General features: G+C 40.0%; 1 protein-coding gene and 1 long non-coding RNA gene across 2 annotated transcripts; both read left to right on the top strand.

Annotated features, from left to right (window-relative positions):
- Positions 1-29: 29 nt before the first annotated feature.
- Positions 30-18,223, top strand: BPNT2 (3'(2'), 5'-bisphosphate nucleotidase 2). Its single transcript, XM_065668314.1, has 5 exons — positions 30-638; positions 13,086-13,245; positions 14,187-14,282; positions 16,170-16,331; positions 17,762-18,223. Exons 1-5 carry the CDS (start codon positions 261-263, stop codon positions 18,031-18,033), a joined length of 1,068 nt encoding a protein of 355 aa, XP_065524386.1. The 5' UTR covers positions 30-260; the 3' UTR covers positions 18,034-18,223.
- LOC136008689 (uncharacterized) lies at positions 3,132-6,508 on the top strand. Its single transcript, XR_010610195.1, has 3 exons — positions 3,132-3,759; positions 6,081-6,149; positions 6,269-6,508. It is a non-coding gene; the product is annotated as an uncharacterized LOC136008689 (long non-coding RNA).
- Positions 18,224-19,029: the final 806 nt, after the last annotated feature.

Raw genomic sequence — 19,029 nt, 5'->3', positions numbered from 1 at the left:
CCGCGGAGCGACACAGGACCGCAACTCCCGCGGAGCGGGCAGTGGGACATGCTCAGTGCGAGCGGCGAGCCCCGCCCCGCCTGACCCGGATACAGACGGCGCTGCCTGCTCGCCGGCCCGTGAGGAGCGTGGAGCCGGGCCGGTTTTGCCACCGGTGCAGCAGCAGCCGAGAGACTGGAGCGCCCCAGCGGCGTTATGGGTCTGTGGTGAGCGCACGGCACCGCTGCCTGCTCCGCTGTTCCCCCCCTTTCCCCGCGGCCATGGCCCCCATGGGGATCCGTCTCTCGCCGCTCGGCATGGCTGTGTTCTGCCTGCTGGGGCTGGGGGTACTCTACCACCTCTACTCCGGCTTCCTGGCCGGCCGCTTCGCCTTCTTTATGCTGAGCGAGCCGGCTGCCGGCGAGCCCGAGACCCCCCATGGCTCTGGTGCTGTGGACCTGCGGGAGTTGCTGGCCGTGTCCGTCCTGGCTGCTGTCAGGGGTGGGGAGGAGGTGAAGCGGGTCCGCGATGGCAACGACCTCAATGCCAAGGCCAAGGGGAAGACGCGGGAGGGGGCCGAGGAGCAGCTGACGAGCGGTGACCTGCTGTCCAACCGCAAGATGTTCTACCTGCTGAAGAGCGCCTTCCCCGCCGTGCAGGTGGGTGCCGGGCTCCCTTCCCTCGGGTGGGCGGCTGCGGGCCCGGAGCTGGGCGCCGCTCAGCCCGCGGGGTAGAGCCCCAGGGGTGGGCTGCCTAATACTGGTCACGTAACGCTCAGCCCTTTGCGGGGAGACACGTGTCGCCTCTCCGTTTTGTAATTGCCGACGGGAAACGCTGCCCTGGTTTTGCATTTTTCCTTCCCCTCTCGCAGGTTCAGTGGCAGTGCCACCTCGTACATGTTGCCGTGGGTGCTGGGTTGCAGGGGAAGGGAACGGATCGTGTGTAAGCAAAGCTGTGTGATATGAAACACTATATTTGAAGTGATGTGGACATGAGGGGTGAAAAACACTGAGTCTAACTTGCAGATTAAGTGTTCTATGGTTAAGGATAAAGGCCACTTCATAGTGCCTATTCTGCAAGTGTTTGTGGCGCTGTAATTAGGGATAGTTATTTTTGTAATTATCCTTCCGGCCGGCTGTCATTCCCACTTTTAAGTTACAGGGAGAAAGGATTGGAAATTTGTGGTTTAGGAACTTAGTGTTAACATTACGTGAGGTCTTAGCTCTGGTGGCTTTGGGCCGGCAGGTAAACCAACAGCTGTGTCACTGCATCGCTGCCCGCGTGGGCAAAATAAATTTACTTTTCTTTCATAGGTATATACACCTCCCTGCCTCATGAGCTTATGAAATCTAACACCTAAGGTTGCACCCAAACCCAGAGTTATACTTTGAGGCTTGGGGGGTTTTGTTGACTTTGTTATCACTTTTGCTTTAGTGAATGGGAACTTCTCTTCAGTCTCTTGATGTTAAAGGCTACCTTTTTATTGTCATTTAAAACTGATAGCAAACCCTTGTTTTGGATTTAAAACGCGATGATTGCATGCTTTTCCTGGGCAGGTGGTATAGTTAATTTTACTTTTTGGTTAGGTTTAGTTACTACTTGATGAGTTTTCAGTGGTTGTTCAGGGTGGTGTGTAGGTTTTTGGTGCTTTGTTTTTTTTTTGGGGGGGGGGGTTTTAAATGTTGTAGAGAACCCATTTAATATAATATGTAAAGAAAACACCAAATTCTTCAATATTTGCAATAAACTTGACATGTGATTATTCTTCCTCTACAGAAAGATTGTGAAGGTTATGTCCTGACGATTGCTGAATTGGCAGTTAATAGCAAACCCCCTTAGCAGGCCCTGCATTAAAGGAGGAAAAAGCATTGTCCCCTGTTCTCTTTTGGTGTTACAACATGCCTGTATTGCTGCCTGAAACCTGTAGTTTCTCCCCTTCTGCAGGTGGAGGGACTTCATTAGTTATGAGAGTTGTCTATTCTTCTAGAGGAGGCTGGGGCTTTGGTCTGGACTTGAAGAGCTCAGTAAACTGTAGTGCCTGTTCCGTGTCTAGCTATGTGCATAAACTCTGCTGTGGTGCCTGGGATGCGTAGCAGTGACGTGCGTGTCTTCCTCTGAGGTTGTTGACTTTGAAAATCTACTTTTAAAAAGCTTTGGTACTCCTTTTTTATTTTTTTTTTATTTTTTTTTTTTTTGCAGTTAATTTATGCTGCTGGTCTTTAAAACTAGGTAGTACTTTCTGAAGTGCAGCTGTGTTCTCCATCATAGTGTGAGGACAAAAATGTGTGTGCACATCTGTGGAACTGGGGGGAAAAAAATCAGATGTGTGCTTTTTCTTTTTTCATCCTTCTCCTGCCACTGAGCTTGAGCACTGAGGATGACTGGGAAGAGTTTGCTTGACAAATCTTTCAACTGATCTAGTTACTCAGTCTGACATACCAGCTCTGGGATATTTGGTATTCTGAGTACATAATCTGGATAATAACAGGTTATCTCATGCAGTGTTTAAAAAATTTGTACTAAGCGGTATGTACTGATAAGACATTCTGCCTCTTAAAGTCTATACTGCAGTGAAGATGTGTTTGTAAACATTTGTCCAAAACAAAATAATGTGGTTTTTTTTCTTTACACTATGTGCATGTAGCACTGTATCCTCCTGACGTGTGAAGACAAGGTCTCCTCTCAGTCTGCAAATCCATCATGTGTGTCTTCAGCACAGCACACCTAAAACTGCGACTGTTCTATAGAACAGTCTTGCTGCCGTTTTGGGTTGAATAGGAGGATTACAGAGGATTTCCTGAGACACCTTTCATGTGAGACAATATGAAGCTGCATCTTGTAAGAAGCATTGTACTTTTTACCTGCAGCCTTATCCCTTTGTACAGAGTGATGCTCCAGAATAAAAAACATTGCTGAAGTGGAATGAAACCCCTCCTCTTGCTAGAGAAGGTCCTGCTAACAAAGCTGTTGAATAAACCAGAAAGAATTCCATGAGTAAACTTACGTAAAATGCTGATTTACTCTCATCATGGAGTCCTTGGCCTAATAGGGGTACCTCAAGATTTAAATTACTGCCAAATATTGCAGCCAGGAAAAAAAAAAAACAACAAAAAACCACAAACTGGCACAAAAAAAAAAAAAACAACAAAAAAAAACCAAAACAAAACAAAACAAATTGTCAAAATATGTCTATAATGTAAAAGAAATGGAGCTTTGAGCAACCTGGTCCAGTGGAAGGTATCCCTGCCCATGGCAGGGAAGTTGGAACTAGATGAGCTATATGGTCCTTTCCAACCCAAACCATTCTATGAACCTCTAAGAATAGCCATGGCTTTCCAATGTTTAAAAATAATCGGGGGAGAAGTTACTTGACTGAAATAAGCTGAAGTTAGTGAGCAGCCTTGCTTTCCTTGTATTGTGCTGCTGGACATAAAATTGGGAAAGCATGCAAATCGTCTGTATGAAGCAGATTTTCTCGTAAGGTGTGATTATTAAGAGAAGATGGAGGACTTAGGCTTTTCACTTGCAAAAGCTGACATAAACCTGGAAAAAGTCTTACAGTCCTGACAGTAGTGATTTATACAAACATTCTCAAAATCTGAGGGCAGGAAGAGAGGAAAAAAAACAACCCATCACAACAAAGAGCACAGAGAATGTTTTGTTCCTTTACATAAAGGTACTGACTCTACAGAGGAAGAACTCCACTGCTTACATCACCTGCTCTACTTGATATAAATAGATGCATTTGCATAAGTTCAAGACTTCTTGCAGCTAGGTTAGGTAAGATGAAAGAGGAATGGATCAATTCTGTTTTATCACTGTGTAGTAAAATTGAGTGGTATTGGGTATTGTTGTTATATCCCTCAGAAATAGGTATAAGAAAGATAATGGAGGAAGGGACAATTTGGTTATTTCTATCTTGGGTATTACCCAGTGTTGTCTGTCTGATCACAGCATCCAGCAGTGCTTATTTGCATGCATCTTCTATGAAGTATAGTTGTTTAAAATACATTAATTGTTAAAATATATGCCGTGATTTCCCTTGATAAAGTCCTGAACTGTAGTTACAGGCTTTGAGGTGTTTACTTCGTCTGTACTACCTGTGTGTTGTCCTTATCTGTTTGTTTGTCATGCTGAGAATTAATTAAACCTCTGATCCAGCTTAATCATCCCCTCTGCTCTTGTTCATTTTTTAAATTCTTTATGTTTTCTGTGTTACTCTGCTGCATTCCTGGTTGGTTCTGCTGTTTGTTCCTTGTGCTAACACAGTGATGGTGCGATAAGGACTGGGATGGGAATTTCACTGGGATTAGGAAGATGCTTCAGTGGAAGAGGGAACTGGGGAGGCAGTGTTCCCAAATTAAATTAGAGACTGGCCAGAAACACTGTAATGTTTTGCAGAGAGGAGCTTCTCTGTTTAAGAGATGTTTCATGATACCTGGGTTTCAGCAGCAGTACCTGGTAAAAGAGGTTCTCCCAGCACTACGCATCAGGGTCTTCCATTCTTTCAGCACTGCTTGTCCAGGGATCAGTGTCAGGAGCTTGATATTGGAATGTATGCAAAGTAAAAATGTAAAATAAAGGTTATTAGGAATGCCCTAGTTTACTTAGCATTGTGGCTCTACCAGCAGCCTGTTCCAGCACATCTGAAGGAGCACCTGTCCTTGCTTACAAAGGTAGGAGTGATTGATAGAGGAAGATGTGACCTTTAAACTAGTACTTTAGCCACATTCCCTCTTTTTTCTGACTATGAAAAAAACCCATCAATTTTAAATTGGTGAAATTTAAACCCCCCCCCCCCCCCCCCCCAAAATTCAGCTACTTTGCTTGTGTACTGTCCTAGCGTTATTTTCATGGGGTGCAGCCTTCAGTCTTATTTGACAGAATAAATGCTGCCCTATACTCTCATTTTTCAAGTTTGGGCTTATTTTTGACCAGTGCATTAGAATTGTAGAATTGTACAATGGTTTGGGTTGGAAGGGATCTTAAACTTATTTAGTTCCATTAATTTATGTTCGTAGTTGCACCAGCTATATGTCTTGTTTTCTATTTTAAATACTGAATAGAGAAATATCCTTTGTTCCTTCTAGGGTGTTTTTTGTGGTTTTTCTTTTTTTGATTGTTTTGGGGTTTGTTTTGTTATTGTGACTGTGATGTATATCAAATCTTTCTCTGTCCCAGCCTTCTGGCTTCTTTTTATTACTCTTGCCACTGGTCTGAATCTGAATGTTCTATCTCCTTCCCACTTAAGACAGATAATAAATACCTCATTTCAAGTTTGAGCATGATAATGCCGGAATCAGGCATCAGTGTTTGAAATGGAAATTTAAGAACATGACAGTTTTACTTTTAATGAGATTTTCTTCTAAATTAATTCCACTTTTTGAAGATTAATGTCTCCAAGCACTCCATTTTTGTGAAGTACCTGAAGTACTTTCTAGGTTTAAGCATGCCGTTTACAGGCTTCTGACCACAGTGCCAACTGTCATACTGGAATTTCATCTGAGATGGCGAGCTCTGCATCTGATACAGATTCTGTGGGACAAATAGATTTGTTAAAGAAGTAGGCTTAAAAAACAAAATGCTACTTAAATTTTGGAAGGATTTCAGTGCTTTGCTGAGTCAGTTCAGTAATTTGTCTCTTTCTGTTGTGAGAATGGCATCTTCAGGTATTAAGTTTTTAACAAAATTAACGTCTTTCTGACCCAGATGATCTTAGCAGCTGCCAACAGGTTTCTAAGTAAACTAAGAAGTGTGAATGTTAATCTGATATCTCAGTAGTAGGTGTTGTCTGGAGATGCATCTCTCAACATGGGTTCTAATTGATGTTAGATGACTTATGCTACATAAAAAGAAATCGAAGCCTGTAACTTTATGTTAAATGAGTTCTGTGATTATCAGATGGAAATACAAGTAGTTTGTTTGGCTTGTGTGGGTACTGGGGGTGTTTCATCTGTCAATTAAACTCAAACTGGAAGTTTTCTCAGTGTTATATATTGCATTGGTAGGCTTCTAATCTGGCCTTATTTGGATGTTTTCCTAAACTGAAAAGTAGTGTTTCAACTCTCATGACAAGCTAGTCATCCCTTTCTCTTTGCTAGACTTGCATTTGCATAGAACTGAAACGGAGAGTTTTGCCATCTGCAGAAACAACTTGTGGGAGCTAATGAGTGAGTGACTTTATTTCTTTTGCTGGGCTTAAAGTCTAGTTTCTACAGATTACTGGTGGAAACTGAATTCTGTGATCCATGCTGATTCCCTCTTACATTTTTTGTTCTATTCATTATAGGCCAGTAGAAGCAGAGCTGTCATCTGACACATCTTTACCATTTATGCAAGCCTGTTTAACACTGTTTCCTGCTGGCTGAATGACCAAAGCCACATAACAAGTTTTGATAAGCACTAGTTGAGCTTTTTGACATTTAGGCTTGTCCGTATTTTTCTTTGCATACGCTATGATCTTGTTCCTGAGTGAAGTGATGACTTGTCATTAAATTAAATAAAGATGTAGTTGGTAGATGGAAACTTCTGTCTGGTCTCCTGTGCCTTGAAATATGCATGTGTCCTTTATCTGTATTGTGGCATTATTATAGAAGTATTTGGTTGGGGTTTTTTTTCATTTCAAATGAATGATGAGACCAGTGTTTTTTATACATTTTATTATTTCACGTTAGTATATTTTTGTACTTCACACATTTATATACAAATATACTTTATGTTTTTGTTAAACTTGATTGCCTTTTAACAAGCTATTTATTTAGAGAATCATGTGGTTTGGATAAGGTCCTCTCTGTCCTTTGATAACAAAACTTACACTGCTAAAACTCTTTGTAAATTGGACCCCCTAGCAAGAGGAACCTTTTTGAAAGGCTTTGTAAAAACTTATTTTTAATTTCTAATATGTTGTAGTAATCTATGGAGGAAAAGAACCTTTCCAAAAGGAAGCAGCTGTCTTTAAAAATGTCAGTGTATTGAATAAAAAAATTGAGTTTTTTTACTATGCTGGCAAAGCTACTATTCAAATTGTTTGAAGCTTAAAGGTGTTTAAACTTAAAGGAAGTGATACTTTGTTTTCCAAATTTGCATTCTTTTCATTGTCAAGTAGCGTAAGTATTCAGGAAGCAGCTTTTGTTCATTATGAAAACTGCTACTTTCTACCCCAAATTCAAAGTTGGAAGGGAGGGATCATGAGTAGTCCTGACAGCAGGTGAGCTAAGTCTTGGTGTGACTGCAAGTCTGTCCTTCTGTAGCAGATTTTGGAGTCCTGTTTTGTATAAGTTAGATACTTTTCTTGGTTATTGGAAATACAGTGCTTTGACCTCTTCTTGCTCTCCTGGAGAGTGCTCTCCTGTTGTGCATATTTATATGTCCTGACTTCTTGAGGGGGTGTTTACATTTAGGGATTTTGGCATCTTTGTGCGTACAGATACTGTGAGAAGACAGCTTTCACCTCTGATACATTTGAGGGAAAAAACGGAGAAGCTGAGCAAGTGAAGGTAAAACAGTCTGACTTGTAGTGTAGGACATGTCACTCTTCAGAGCAGTACAATAACATTGGTTGGAGGTGCAAGGCGTGAGGTCTGGTCTGTAAGTGGAAGAAAGCCCAAAAGCTTTTGCTGTCCCTTGAGTTGTGACATCTCTGAAGCACAGGCAAGTAACAGTAAGTAAGTTATAACTGTATGCAGCCCCCTGGTAGGTCAGTACTCCTTTCGAGGTGCATAGTTGTGGGTATCTTCTTGCCGGTTGCTCTGGACATTAGTCCAGAGGGTGCATACAGTGATAAAATATTTTCTACTGTTTGCAGGGAACATCTCTCAGTAAGCCTGTAAGAAGGTATCATAACCATTGCTGGTTTATGGTTTGTAAATGTTTGCATTTGCTTATTTACTTCTGGCCCTCCAATCTTTCCTCCATCTCGTGATGTGTGAATACAAATAGTGAAGTTTGAATCTCGGGTATGGGTAATGTTTACATTGTGAATCACTGGTGAAGGGGCTGTGTATGTCATGCAGAATTAGTGCCCTAACTAAAGAGAAAAATGAAGTCAAACATCTATTAATGTTTTACTAACATTCCCCTGTACATGCTGTTTTGTCTTGGCCTCCAGGGTTTTCATTTTCAGGGTCCTATTCAAATCAATGGACTTATCATTGAATCATAGAATCATGGAATGGTTTGGGTTGGAAGGGACCCTTAAAGTTCATGTAGTCCAGCCTGCCTGCAGTGAGAAGGGACATCTTTAACTAGATCAGTCTGTTTAGAGCCCTATCCAGCCTGACCTTGAGTGTTTCCAGGGATGAGGCATCTACCACCTCTCCAGGCAACCTGTCCCAGTCTCTGTTCCTGAATTGTAACGCCTGGAATATACTTATATTCTGAATAGTGAATATTACCTTTTATTGTTAACTAAACTATGGGGTTTGTTTTGGTTTTTACCTTGAGTAGCTTAATTAGTGTTTCTTTTTCATAATACAGACAGGATAGTATTTTGTTCTTGTCTTGTTTTCTATTTTAATAAGACAGCACTGAGATTTGGATTTGAGAGGACTTTAATTATCAAATGTGGATATTGACGCTCTTGGGAATAAAGAGCTGTGCTGCCTCATGTTTTTCAAGATATTGAATTATTTGCATATTAAAATACAAAATGAGTATTGGGCTGGATAAGAATATGGAGAAGGAGGGGTAGTAATAAATTTCAATTAAATTCACATACCACCACTCTAAGAAAAGCATTGCATTTTCATGTGCAAATGTTTATTAAAGAAATGTTTTTGAACAGAAACCTCTGGTTTGATGGCTTGTTTGGTTTTTTGGGTTTGTTTTTTCTTTTTTTCTTAGCTTACATATTTTCAGTTTAATTTATCTTTAATGGGTGAATTCAAGGGCAAAGTTGCAGCTGTGTCCTACTCTTTCAAACCAGCAAAAAGCCTAAGTTTGTCCATCTCGCCATGGACAACTAGCTAGTAATCAAGGTTTGTTGGATGATGAGCTGCCACGAAGATATCAGGAAGTACTGCTAGGGAGTAGCCCAACATAGGACAAAGAGCCACTGTGAGGTTCCCTGAAGTCTTTACGTGGTCAGGACTGTTGGCTGTTAGTTTAGAGCACTGCATTTATCCACACAGATCTGTAGTACACTCAGATTGCTTCCCATGTCCCTAGGCAGATCTGTATTCCAATCACCAAAATGCTGGAGGAGAATGTTTTCTCTGTGAGGCGTTTCTGGAGGTTAGGAGTGCCTGGGTGTTTGGAAAGGAACATCATTGTTGCCAGATGTTGCCATTGGACCTCTGTTGTGGCTACTGTGAGCAGCATCCCTCTTCCATTATGGGATTCATGCACCTCACAGGCTTGTTTTGCGGAAGCTTTGTGCTGGTGAGATGCAGTCAGACTCCCTTGTTTATGAAATAATTGTTTTTGTTGACCTTTCAGCAGCATTCTGTTTAACAATTTCTGTGTATTTGTCCTGGGTTCAGCAGTAGCAGTCAATTTTTCTCCTTCCTAGTAGCTGGTGCAGTGCTGTGTTTTGACTTTCAGCCTGGGAACAGAGCTGGTAACACTCATGTTTACTCTGACCAAGGACTTTGTGAGTCTCATGCTCTGCCAGGGAGGAGGGGAGGCCGGGAGGAAGCAGGGACAGGACACCTGACCCAAACTAGCCAAAGAGGTATTCCATACCACAGCGCGTCATGCCCAGGGAGGTAACTGGGAGTTACCCAGGAAGGCCACTCTCTTCTCAGTCGGGTTCGTTTCGGCGGGTGGTATCATATTCTCTTCCCTTGTTATTTCCCTTATCATTATTATCATTGGTGGCAGCAGCAGTGGTTTGTGTTATACCTTAGTTACTGGGCTGTTCTTATCTCAACCTGTGGGAGTTACATTCTTTCGATTCTCCTCCCCATCCCTCTACAAGCCGGGGTGGGGCGGGGGGGCAGAAAGAAGGAGTGGGGGAGAGTAGAAACTGTGTGGCTGTCTGGGTTTAAACCATGAAAGTATTTTATTAAGTCTGAGTTTGGTGCAGTTCTTTGTGAGGAGGGCTTTCCCTTCAAGCGCAAAAAAATGCTGAAATGTAGTTAAGCTTGGTGTTGGTGGGCAACTTGCAGAACTTCCCAAGATTTGGTTTTACAGTTTACAGCTAACTCAAATACCTATTTCTGTCTTCTGCTTGCTGTCTCAAATTCTGGCATGATGGGTTTCAATCTAAATCTGACTCTTAGGAGTACCCAAAGTTACGTATGTGATGGCAAGCATGCAAACTTTATTCACACTAATGTTGCAATTTAATAGACTCAGAATGTCTTGTTTGAAACATTTGGTGTTGTGACTGTCTTTCTACCATCACTATTTCTAATTTCTAAGTGAAGATTTAGGAATACAATCAACTACATATGCATTTCAGGAAAGCCTGAAATACAAGGTCATGACCTCTGGGGACTTCTAGCAAATGAGAATGGCAAGTTGGAAGGGAGCATCATACTGACACAAAGTCATGTTTTCCAGGTATATTTTCATGCCTTAAAAATAAAACAGGAGGGGGAAAAAAAGAAGTTCCCAGTGTTAAGGGTTGGTGGTCCTCTCTCTGGCAACTCTGGCTTGCAAAATCTATACTGTAGCTTCCTAACAATAAATAAATTTAATAACTGCATTGTGGTGAAATGGCTATGAATTTCTACTGGGACTATAACTTTTGGAGTATTTAGCCAAGTCTACAGAGTAAATGGCCATGTGAATGGAGGAAGAACAAGTGACCCAGTTGGGGGGCTTTTTTTAATTTTCCCCAGATAGCTCTGCAACCTCGTTGCTGTTATCTTCTACTCTCCTCCCCGCTCCCCTTTTTCCCTTTTGTTTTATTCTGCCAGACTCATCATGACTGTTGAGAGAGACTTTCTACAAGCATTATAAATGCTGCAGCATCATGGCCACCACTACAAAATTCGAGCTAGTAGAAGGTCTTTCTCTGAAAACAATACCTTTCAGATAGCTGCAGTCTTTTAATTTCAGTGTACTGTAACAAAAGGTTTAACAAGATATCCTTCCTTTTGAGGATTGGTTCCAACTCTTTAACTTTTTGGAGGCCTCTTCCCTCTCTTGAGGAAAATTATTTTTTTTTTAATGGTGGTGCGTAATGTGCTGTAGTGGAACTTAAACTGCCTGAGGGCTGTGTTGAGGCTGCCAAGTCTGTGGGACTAGGCATCTTGACTTTGCAGGACTATTTTCCTGAGGGGAAAACGCAATCATTGGGTTTATTGTATAGTGAAGATGTTTAACTTGTAAATGTCACGGCAACTTCAAGGTCTCTGTGTTTGGTATACAATGCTTCAAATACTGCTTTTACGTGAGAAGACAGCTGTGATGTATGGCTGGAGTCGCTGCAGTTCTGCTTTTTTCTTTTGAATTCTCTTGGAGAAGATGGCTCTTAACCCTCTGCTAATAATCTGTTACAGCTGAGGTGTGTGATGTCTCTTGTCATGATGTGAATTGTGGAAAAATCATGCTGATACAAAGTTTGTAACATTCAAATGTAGTCTGATTGCTTCTTTATTTTCATTGTCTTTCAACGTCACTTGCCTGCAGCATCTGTAATAACAGGTTGGTTTAGTCAGAGGGGACCTTTTCTTAGCAGGTATCTGAATCTGACCTAGCAGTCTTGACTCCACCTGTAGCAAATAAAGGTAAATCAGTGGTTCTAGGCTTGTAGACACATTGCATCACACATGTGCCTACTATTTTGCCATGACTGGACATCAGAGCTAGTCACTTTGGCATCTCTTTAGAATTATATTAGAGGAAGTCACCTGTAAAAATAGCAAGAATAAAAAAAACTGTGGTCCTAATATTCTGAAACGTCCTAAAAGCCCAGTTGTCCTAAAAGTTGGCTACACTCAAGACATTCAACCTATGTATCTAAGCCATAAACATCTTTGTCCTATTGAGTAATTAGGGGAGTTAGGCATTTCTGAAGGGTTCATGCAGGCTGATGCTTGAAAGGCACAATAGCAGTGATTTCTATTTTATTAGCAGTAGAAGGAGCATATAAATACTAGTCTCCTTATGTAACCGAGGTGCTAAAAGTAAATGGGATGAATTTTCTACCCTCTTTCAGTTTAAAACCGTTCTCCCTATAAGTTCACTACATGCATTTATAAAAAGTCCCCCTCCTGCTTTCATGTAAAGCCCCTTTAGATACTGGAAGGCTGCTCTAAGGTCTTCCTAGAGCCTTTTCTTCTTCAGCCTGCCTTTATAGGAGAGGTGCTGCAGTCCTCTGATCATCTTCATAGTCTTCCTTTTGACTTGCTCCAACAGGTCCCCATCCTTCTTATGATAGGAGCCATGAGCTGAATGCAGTACTCCTTAGGGGTTCTCACAAGAGCAGAATAGAGGGGTAGAATCACCTCCCTTGACCTGCTGGTCACACTCCTTTTGATGCAGCCCAGGATACGATTGGCTTTCTGGGCTGCAGACACAGCAGCACTTATGAACCTATAGAAACTTTTCGTGTTGTCTTTGATGTCCTTGTCCAGATTTAGTTCTGTCAGGGCTTTAGCTTTCCTAACCCGATCCCTGGCTGCTTGGACAGTTTCTCTCTATTCCTCCCAGGCTACCTGTCCTTGCTTCTGGCCTCTGTAGGCTTCCTTTTTGTGTCTGAGTTTGTCCAGGATAAGCTGGATATTCATAAAATATCTGTACATTTCAGTCTGCATCTACTGATATGTATAAATGGAGTAATTAGACTGCTATTATATCTATATGTACTACATGATTCTCCAAAATGTTCTGTTTGTAGTCTTTGAAGCAACTGCATGTAAATTTTGTTTCTGAAAAAATTGCAATTCATGTTGCAAGAATGTTCAGAAGGAAAAACTTGAGCCAAAGAAACAGTGTCCAGCTGCTGTATGGTTCACAATCAAATTCTGGATTGAGCTTTTCTGTTGCTAGTTACATGATGGTACTAGCTTGTGAGTTGGTGAAAACTTATTAATTCATGTACTTTTAGCTGGAGTTGAAGGGAGAAAGAGAAGGTGGGAGCAAAACTTAACTTTCCTGAATCCCACAGTGACTATGTCTGATAAGTTAATGCAACTACGTTTGTTGTTTTATCGTAGATAAACTCTGAAGAGCGTGTTGATACAGCTGATCAAGAGACAGTCTCTTGGAATCGCAGTATTCCTGAAGACATAAGACAAAAAATACAGCCTAAAGAGGTTCCAGCAGAAAGTGTTACTGTCTGGATCGATCCATTAGATGCTACACAAGAATACACAGGTAGCTGATTCTTGTTGACAAATCATGTGTGTAATTCTGATGTCTACCTTTTATACCGGAGTCAAAATAGTAAATATTTAAAACAACATCTCTTGCTAAAGTATAATATGTCAAAGCAGCGTGATTTAATTGTTCAGATTGCATGATGAAATCTCTATACTTATCAAACTGCAGGGTTTACTTTTATGTAGTCTAATTACTTTGGTATTCCTTGCATCTTGCAACTAAGTAGTTGCTAAAATAAATGATAACTGTCATTTATGGATTCTGCTGGAATTATGAACCTCTGTATTTCAGTTATTACTGTGGCAATGCTAAGTATCTCGAAATGTGTTTTGTTTGTTTAGTTAAAGGGCTACTCTGTAAGTATTCTGTTCGACTTGCTTTTAAACAAAAATGTATAGTTTTTAAAAAAAGCATGCATAATTCAATCTTCCCCTTTTTCAAATGTTTTAAGATCCAACTAAATTTCTTGATGATAAGTACAGAAGAGCAATCTAAAAAATGGGGATTTTTTTTTTTTTTCTTTTTTCTCCAAATATTCCATTGATACAATCACCCTTTCTGGGGAATGGTCTTAGGTATTTGAATTATTAGCTTTGAACCAGTAGAGGATAGGAGGTGGGGCAGATAATGGAGAATATAGGGGCACAGTTTTCCATGAAAACACATACTGCATAAGACACTGTAGTTAGTGTTAGATCTTGTAGTAGTATAGGTAGGTTACATCTACTGAACAGGAAAAAATTGCTGGAGAGCTGAAAAAGTCTTTGAAGTCTTTTGAAAACTGCAAGAGTTGTTTGAAGATACAACAGAGTTACATAATTGTGAGAGGCAGAATGTAGACTTGCCTTCCAAAACCAAAATGTCTGTAATGTTAAGTCTGCATTCTTTCTGTGTTCCTGGCTGTAAAGTTGCTCACTTTCTTGTTTTGCCCACAGAGAACCTCCGACAGTATGTCACGACAATGGTTTGCGTGGCTGTAAATGGTAAACCAGTAATAGGAGTGATACACAAGCCATTCTCAGCATATACAGGTACTTCTATGGCTTCACATCTTTCCAGCATCTTCAGTCATAGTGTTAATTAAAATGTTAATTTAAATTAGCTAAATTAAAAATTTAAATGATGTCTGAGAGAACATCTGTAGGTATAAATGAAAAAATAGTACCTGAGGCAAACGAGTGCTGCTGCAGACCTCAGAATTAGAGCTGCAGCTGTGTTATGTGCTATAAAACCACAAAGCAAAATGCTGCCCCAGCATAAAAATGATGCACTTTAAATTAACTGAAAATATGTTTAAGAATTAAGATCTCTTCAATCAAAGTGCTTATAGCAACCCAAAGAAAATGAAACCTACACATACTGACCAGTCTTATGTATGCTGTTAGTCTTTAGCAGAAGAGTATTTTGCTTATTCAGCAGAAGAACTTGTGACCATGACATTAAACCCAGGAGCTGGTTTTTAATCAGTCTTTGTTATTCACACTGAATAAAGATCTTAGTGGCAACTGCTTGTGTGTAACAGGCAAGGCTGTCTAGCATAACCTTATCAATTATCTGACATACTTTTAATGCCACAACTGTGAACTAATTAATTCTTTAGTATTAATGATGTATCAGTGGGCATGGTGGCAAGTTTGGCAATGTGTATGCACTTCTCAAAGCTTCAAAGTAGTTTTAGTATTTGCATCTCGCTCTATTTGAAACAGGAATTTCTGTTCTTGTTTTACCTTAGGCAATACTGACCTCTAGAGTTGTGAAGTTGTGCAGTAGCTCTGGCACAGAAATAGTCTGAGTAAATGTTTTTTGGGGGGTTTTAGTGGGGTTCTTGGGGGATTTTTTGTTTGAGGTTTGGTTTTGGGGTTCTTTTTGTTTGTGGGGTTTTTTGTTTGTTTGTTTTGTTTTAAGTATGTGCTGTATTCCAGTATGCTCTAAGAATCTGTGTTGTGGAAGATACTTTTCTGCATATCAATATCTATATGAAGGAATGTTTTGGGTTTTTTTTAGCACTGTAATTTTGAGAATTTATCTCAATAATAATAAAGCATGAAATATTCAGACATGGCATCAGATGAGATGCAGTGAATTCTGTCATTCCATGTAATGAGTATTCATTTCTCAAGCTAGAAATGCCAATATGTTGTGAATGGGATTGTTCCTAATAGTACCACACAAATACAAAGCAATAAAGGGCAGTCAGAATTGTTATTACACATAGCTCAGTCTGTTGCCATGAAATCTGGCCCTCTACTGAGATGAAATTTCTGGTTAGTCTGCTAAGTAAACATCAAATTAATGGTTAGGGGATGCCACCTACCAAGCTTGGCTTTGAACCTCAAAATGAAACAAGTAGGAGGTAGTGTATTGTAAATCCAGTCCTCCAAAACACACCATCTAATGTTTTCTTTAGTATTACTGTCCTCGTGAGCTATTTCCTTGCTTAGCATTACTACCCTTCTGAGCAAAATACCTCAGTAACATTTTGCTGTCTGCTTTGATGGGTAGTGGGGTTCTTGTTCTTGTAAAAGGGTTGTTTGTGGAAATTCTGGATCTGTTCCAGACTCAGAGCCATCCTTTTAACTTTTCTATCTTTCCAATTGCAAGTTCTCAATAGTACTACTTGGGATTTTTTGCCCTTTGCCCTTACCCTATATTTTGGAAGTAGCACACATGAATAGTCTGGTACGGGATAATGCCATATGCAGAAAGGTGTGTGTATGGGGCTGTTTTGCTTTCTCTTCTGTTTGTGTGCATATGTGGACATGTAACCCTTCCTTCTGTCAGCCCTAACTTTCTCTTGTACAGTAGGGAGAGAAATTAGAGACGTCAATTCCATTTTCTCAGATAAGTATCCTTTTATCTTTACACTTAACAGAGATTGTCTTTTGTAAATCTTAACAGATTTTTTTTTTCTCTTGTAGCCTGGGCAATGGTGGATGGTGGGTCAAATATAAAAGCGCGTTCTTCCTACAATGAGAGAACTCCAAGGATTATTGTATCCCGCTCCCATGCAGGAAAAGTTGAGCAGGTTGCACGACAGACATTTGGAAATAAAACTGTGATAATCCCAGCTGGTGGAGCAGGTTTGGTTCCTTGAGCATCCTGTCCATTTTACCGCTTCTGAATGATTTAGCGGGATAGCTGTTATTAGAAAAAAGGAAATAACTGTGGAATCTCCTCTTTTTCCTTTTACATTTTGTTCTTCACATCTCTATAAGCAAGCACGTGGCAATAGGGACACAGGTTATTTTCTTGCATATAGAAGCTTACATGCAAATTTGGTTCAGGCTTTAGACTGTTCGCAAGTTAATATCAGTACATCTAAGCCTGGACCAGCAATGTTACTGAGGTCCTCTTACTGAACACGCTGATGTGTGTTCACTGAAAGCACCAGTGCCTCTGTTGAAGACAAAGGGTTGTGTAACCACATACAGAATCATCGAAGAGAATCTGATGGTTGTTAGTTAAATAGTAATAACAAACGTCTTGGCATTTTTTATTTATTTATTTTTTTTTTTAGCAAAAGCCATTAAAATTTGGTACTATTTCTTGCATTTATGTCAAAAGAGAAAACTAGTGGCATTAAAGTCTGTTTTTATCTGCCTCATACTCAGTCCAAACAGGTTTTAGCATACTTTTTGTAACCTTACACAAGATGCTTGTACGTGTTACTGACAGAATGCAAATGTAGGAGGCACTAGTGTGAAGCAGTAGCTGTTTTAAAGTCTCGGAAAAACTATGCAAAATTCAAATTTTATGGAAATATATCTTCTGTGTCTTTAATATGGAAAGTTGGGGCTCCCCTACAGATTCTTTAGTAAAGAAGATCTTGCACAGGTTCTTGATGATTGATTGATCTAAACGTGTTTTCTTAAGATAAAGTGAAAGTGTAACTAATTATAGCTGATCATCTCCAGGGCTTGACTCTGTATAAGAAGATAAAAAAAAGGAACACTTTAATAAAACAAGGATATTGGTTGAACAGTTGAAAAATTGAAAAAAATAAAAATCCAGTGTGTACTGTGCAATGTATGATAAAAGGGAATACCCTGGGCTGAGTTGCTTTATTAAAGAGTGGTATATGCATCTTCCTTCTATTGTTGATAAAAAGCCAGGAAGGAAAAGGTAGACTAGCATAATACAAAGGCTGAGAAATAAGTAAGCGAGCATAAGAGCAAAACTGTATTTGAGTTTCTGGTGGTCTTTCAATGCATCTCTAGGTAAGTCTACGTAGCATATTGGTAAAGGCTGTCTAAAAATAATGTGTCTCCAGTACCCAAGGTTTTAATTGGGATGCAGTGGAATTGTGGGTTGGGAGGGAGTGTTCCTTTTTCAAATTTTCTCTACAGGTCAAAGGGCAGATAAAGTACATTATATACATGATATAATGAATGACATCACTTTCCTGAATCTTGCATATGCGTATTATTAACACTTGCTAGTACATTTGTCCTTTGTGGAGAACAGGAAGACTTGGGTTAACTTTTTTTTAACCTCTGCCCATTTCTTCTAGGCTATAAAGTGTTGGCCCTCCTTGATGTGGCTGAAAAGAATCAAGAAGAAGCTGATGTGTATATCCATGTCACCTACATTAAGAAGTGGGACATATGTGCTGGAAATGCAGTGTTGAGAGCGTTGGGTGGCCATATGACTACCCTGTCTGGTGAAGAAATTAGTTACACTGGCTCAGATGGCAATGAGGGAGGACTTATAGCCAGTATCAACATGAACCATAAAGCACTAATTGAAAAACTTCCAAATCTGGAAAAAACATCACACAAATAAACATGACTGATGGAGAAGTACAAGTCATGCTTTTGTAACCTCCAAATACTCTGTCTGAAGAAGCAGGTGTGAAAACCTGCTGGGAAAGATGCACAGCAAAGCAGTTTGTGGGTTTGGGGACTATGTCATGCATTGGGTTTCTTCAGTGGTGGTATTTAAAAACGAATAAAATAATAATCAGAAGTAGGAAGGGGACTGACTGCTCACATCTCGGTTTCCATGTTTAATTTTCTTCAGACTGTTTTCATGCAGTTCTTACACTGAAGGTGCATTTACAGTATATATTGGTGAATGTAGGTGAACTAAAGAAAAATCCAAATTTATTCATAAGTAGTTCTTACAGGAATTTCTTGGAACCTTTTACATCTTGTTACTGTAGTTGTAGCAACTGCATAATGAATTAGGTAGGAAAAGGTTGATTTGTATAGGCATCTGATAACTGTGGACAGTTTAGCAGGAAACATGATTCTGTGTTCTGTATCCCCTGAATGGAAAGCACAAGAAGATTGACACATTTATATGCAGCAACAGTTTATAGTGTGGCACTCCTTTTTAAGACAGAGGAAAAAAAACAAAACACATGTTCTGTACTATTTTTACTTATTTCCTGTAGATGTAAACTGTTTAGTTGAGATGGGTTGTGAATATCAGTGGTTTATTAATCAGCGTATTTATTTCCATATACTTTTTTTTAAAGAAGGCAGCATTTCTGTGTGCAGTTTTTAACAGTTACTTCTGGTCCTTGATTTCTGCTTAGAGTGTTGAAGATGCATGCTGGACTTTAATGTAGGACTTGTTCATCATTTGGTGTTTGTGCCTATAGAAGCTGCCTCTTCCTTCCGTACCTGGGGTTTTTTTTTGTTTCTTTTGCTCCACTGGACAGAGTCAGATGGAACGAGTTTAACAGAAGTAGTAAGTTGATTGGTTAGTTTTGTTTACAACATGACATAAAAACCAGCAATTTTTCCACAACCCCCAAAATAACCTTTTAGGTTA

The sequence above is a fragment of the Lathamus discolor genome, chromosome 2 (assembly GCF_037157495.1).
Source record: "Lathamus discolor isolate bLatDis1 chromosome 2, bLatDis1.hap1, whole genome shotgun sequence".
Taxonomy (NCBI): domain Eukaryota; kingdom Metazoa; phylum Chordata; class Aves; order Psittaciformes; family Psittacidae; genus Lathamus; species Lathamus discolor.
This window is presented reverse-complemented; position numbering and strand designations above follow the sequence as displayed.